General features: G+C 49.5%; 1 protein-coding gene across 1 annotated transcript; it reads right to left on the bottom strand.

The window, feature by feature from the left end:
• Positions 1-2632: 2632 nt before the first annotated feature.
• Positions 2633-3082, bottom strand: EAH_00030390 (hypothetical protein; the record flags this gene model as incomplete). The annotated part of the gene is made up of 2 exons (XM_013396146.1): positions 2633-2846; positions 2919-3082. 2 exons carry the CDS (start codon positions 3080-3082, stop codon positions 2633-2635), a joined length of 378 nt encoding a protein of 125 aa, XP_013251600.1.
• Between the last annotated feature and the right edge of the window lie 503 nt (positions 3083-3585).

Here is a 3585-nt window from a genome sequence, read left to right as displayed (position 1 = left end):
ATATATATATATATATATATGTAGATGCTGCACTGCCAGCGTACAGCCCTTGAAAGAACCTCAAAATATCCAAGAATATTGTTGTCCTTTTTATCTTAGGCCCATCTTCGCTGACCCACAGGCGTCGCTGCCAGCCTCACAGCCACCTCCAATCCCTGAGTTGCCGGCAAGCCCCCTTAGACTGATGGCCTGATCTCCCGTCTGTAGAGACTTGAGTTATTTCTAATAAGGTAGCTTTTGCACTATTTCAGCTAGATAGACCTCTACAGGTCCGACTAGAGTACAACTGTAATGCCTGCGCACTACAAGAGCGGCCTCCTCCTCGCGCTCGCCATGTACCATTGTCGGCTACGAGGAAACCAAAGATCTGGTAGCTATCTCGGATGCAGTCTGTACTAATGGCACATTGGATAGCCCAATATCTGCGGTCGGCTATCCCATGCTCCTTTGTAAGCACCTTTTTGTTTTCTTGTGCAGTATAACCTACTGATCCATAGGCCAGGACCCGCACTGTCACTGATGTCCCTGTTCTTCATAGTGTGCCTTGAGACTTTGGTACCCTTCTTCATTAAGAATGCTGGCTGCGCTCAATGAGTTCGTTTCGTAGTCTTCGAAGAGTATAGCCCCATCTGGAATTGCCAGCGTCGGTCGTCAGGATGTTGTCTGGCCTCAGTAAGGTCTGCACGTTTTCTGGGAAACTATCAATGCTGAGCGTCCTCCCCCTATTAACTACGCTGCTCTTGATATATTTTGTGTTCCTCTCCAGCGCCTTGTGCCAAGTGTGTATCCTGCTGCCTAAGTCGTGTGGGCAATGATCAAGAATATGAACGAGGGTTTTAGGGTCAACCGTGCAGTGGTGGCAGCATGATACCTCCGAGACGTGATCTTCTTGAGGTATGCTCTTGTGGGAAGCTGAGAAGCTTGTACTCTTAATACGACCTTCACCTCCTCTGGCTTCAGGTGCGTCGCTCCCCACAAGAAGGGATTGCTATCAACTGTCCGGCAGGCAACGGATTTTTCTTGATATACAATTTCCTTCCACACATCTCGCTGCCGTCCTTCCATATGCTTTTGACACTTCTGATGAGATTCTTCTTTTCTAAGTTGGAGCCATCTAAGTCCCGGAAAACATGTTTTCCATCACTCCCAGTCTCGATTCTCGTCTTGCTCACCGATATGCTTTCTCGGATCTCTCACCGCAAGCTTCTTATATCCATTTTCTTGCCTCTCCTCTGAAGACATCCAATATCGCGTCTGTTAAGTTAGGCAAGGATAGTTTCTCGGTCGCTCGTATAATTCTCAGGTGTGTGTACGAACGCCCGTTTGATGACCTCGAGCGCTTGGCTTTCTGTAGCTGCTCGGATCATGATGTCCGGGCGTATAAGCATCTGTATAGCATGCTCAACCTGCGTTGCTGCCGCGATCGTCTACATGGATGCACAACCCATCCCTCCACTTGAAATGGGTTGGTGGAGCACGCGGTGGCAGTTCCCTTCCCGAGCTTGAACTTTGCCTTCAGAACGGCACATCGATGACGATCGAGTGCTGCTTGTAGGGGTAGCAATGCCTGAGGTGGTAGCCCAGCCGAGCCGTCATAAAATTGCGCATCACAGCCAATTTCTGCCAGCGGAGGACTTCTGAGCTGAAGAAGGTTAAAGATGTCCTACTTCCCCTTGGTATGACGCGAAGGATTTGTCCCTGGTGCACTGCAAGCTCTAGTACATCCTTTAACCCCTCGTGCTTGTATGACTCTCTCAGCTTTACCACGGGCAAGACTTCGTTATGCAACTTGAGTTGGACCGCATCAGACCGCTGCTTGGCCTTCTCCACCTTCCATCCCAACGTAGCGCATTGGGACGGGTGTGTAGTGCGCAAGCTCTACCGTGGGACTCTATTTGGATATCTGGCGGTCCATCCGGCTGAAACAGTGCAAATAATGTGTTATTAGATACGCATCGAGCCGCTCTAGACAAGGAATAGAGCCATCAGGCTACGAGTGCTCGGCCGCAACCGAGGGTCTGGGGCTTGCCGCGATGCTGGTCTTCGCGCCGAGGCGCTGACCATTCACTAGGTGGTCAATTGGCAGAAGAAGGAGTACTGCTCTTCATTTTGGAAAGACTGGGCTGATATATGAATTAGAGACTAGTTTTGGATATATTTTAAAATTTTTTCATGGGTTGAGCGTTGAGTATAACGTTCATACGATATGCGTGGAGATAGTAGGTGTGCTTAGGATTGAAAAGTAGTTGGAGGAGAGGGCTTTGCCCACTAAATGTTTTTATCTTATCTATCTAAGGAAGCCTCTACCACTTGATGAAGGTTGGTGATACCCCTACGAGCGCTGGCAACAGTTTTCAAGTCATCTGCGCACCCCGTACGTAGTTCTACGCCTTCACTGTACGCAGCCAGCCTCTGCAACAACGGCTCGGTGGCAAGGTTGAAGAGGATAGAGCTAAGAGGGTAGTGCTGTTTGATTCCCCTCCGATCTTCTCTACTTCCGGCGTAGCCTCCTTCTTTGTGAACTCGCTCCGACAAAGATGTTAGTGATGAACTCGAAAGCACGCTTCGGAAGCCGTTGAACCTTCAAGATAAAGTTAATCAGCTCATGACAGAAAGGCTCAAACGCGTTGTTTCAGTCGTAGTACGCCAGGTACAGCGGCGTCTTCGCCCTACGAGTAGCGTTGCGAATACTTTCGGAAAGAAGGAAATTCTCATGGCATCCATTTTCAGGCATGGAACCGTTCTGCGACTTGGAGGTGACTCCCGAATCAACACGGTCACGCCCCCCTTCCACTGCGCTGGCACTCTCCCCTGGTGGGAGCACGTATTTTAAATCGCTGTCATAGCTGTAACAAGGACCTCTTCGAACCACTTGTATACAGGGAAACCTATCTCATCTGGCCCTGCTGCAGACCTACGGCTGCTCTTTTGCAGCTGAGCACCCGAAATTCTCGTTGCTGCAGCGTTCAATCCTGTGTACCCTTTCTGGGACGGCAGACGAAGGTTCTAGGAACTTGCGAGCTGCCTGAGAAGTGAGATCAATAGATTGCGCCGGATGGTGTTCTCTGAAATGTGCCTCCATCGCACTGAGTTGGAATGGGCAGTCTTGCCTTCTAGATTGATCTTCGTCAGCTAGTAGTTGTTCCACACACTTCTTTCGGTCTCTTGTATTGCATCCTTGAATGTTTTGTGCTGATTCTGCCTTCACAATATTGATGAAGCGGAAACGCGTATTCCGTAGTTCTCGTTCGATTGCCCGTTCCTGCATTCTGTTGTCTAGTGAGTCCTCATCACGTTGTTCCTGCTGTGGTTATTCAGTGCGCCTATTCTAAGCAACACCTTCTTGACGTCGTCTTTTTCCTGAGCTAATCGTGGGGAGACGCGCGCCTTTGGGCGTTCTTGGTGTTTGTCTGCTGTTTGATGATGTTTTCTTCCTTGGCCCTCGTTGAATTGCTTTAGCTGTTGTCGTGTAGGCAAACCAAACAGCGTCATATATGTGCGCGGTGGAGCTGTCTATTGTGGCCTCCGCTTCCTGTGACAACCCTCTCGTTATCAGTGATCATAATACGCCGAGCTTTTGCACCA

The sequence above is a fragment of the Eimeria acervulina genome, genomic scaffold (genome assembly GCF_000499425.1).
Source record: "Eimeria acervulina Houghton genomic scaffold, Eah_scaff280, whole genome shotgun sequence".
Lineage (NCBI taxonomy): Eukaryota > Apicomplexa > Conoidasida > Eucoccidiorida > Eimeriidae > Eimeria > Eimeria acervulina.
This window is presented reverse-complemented; position numbering and strand designations above follow the sequence as displayed.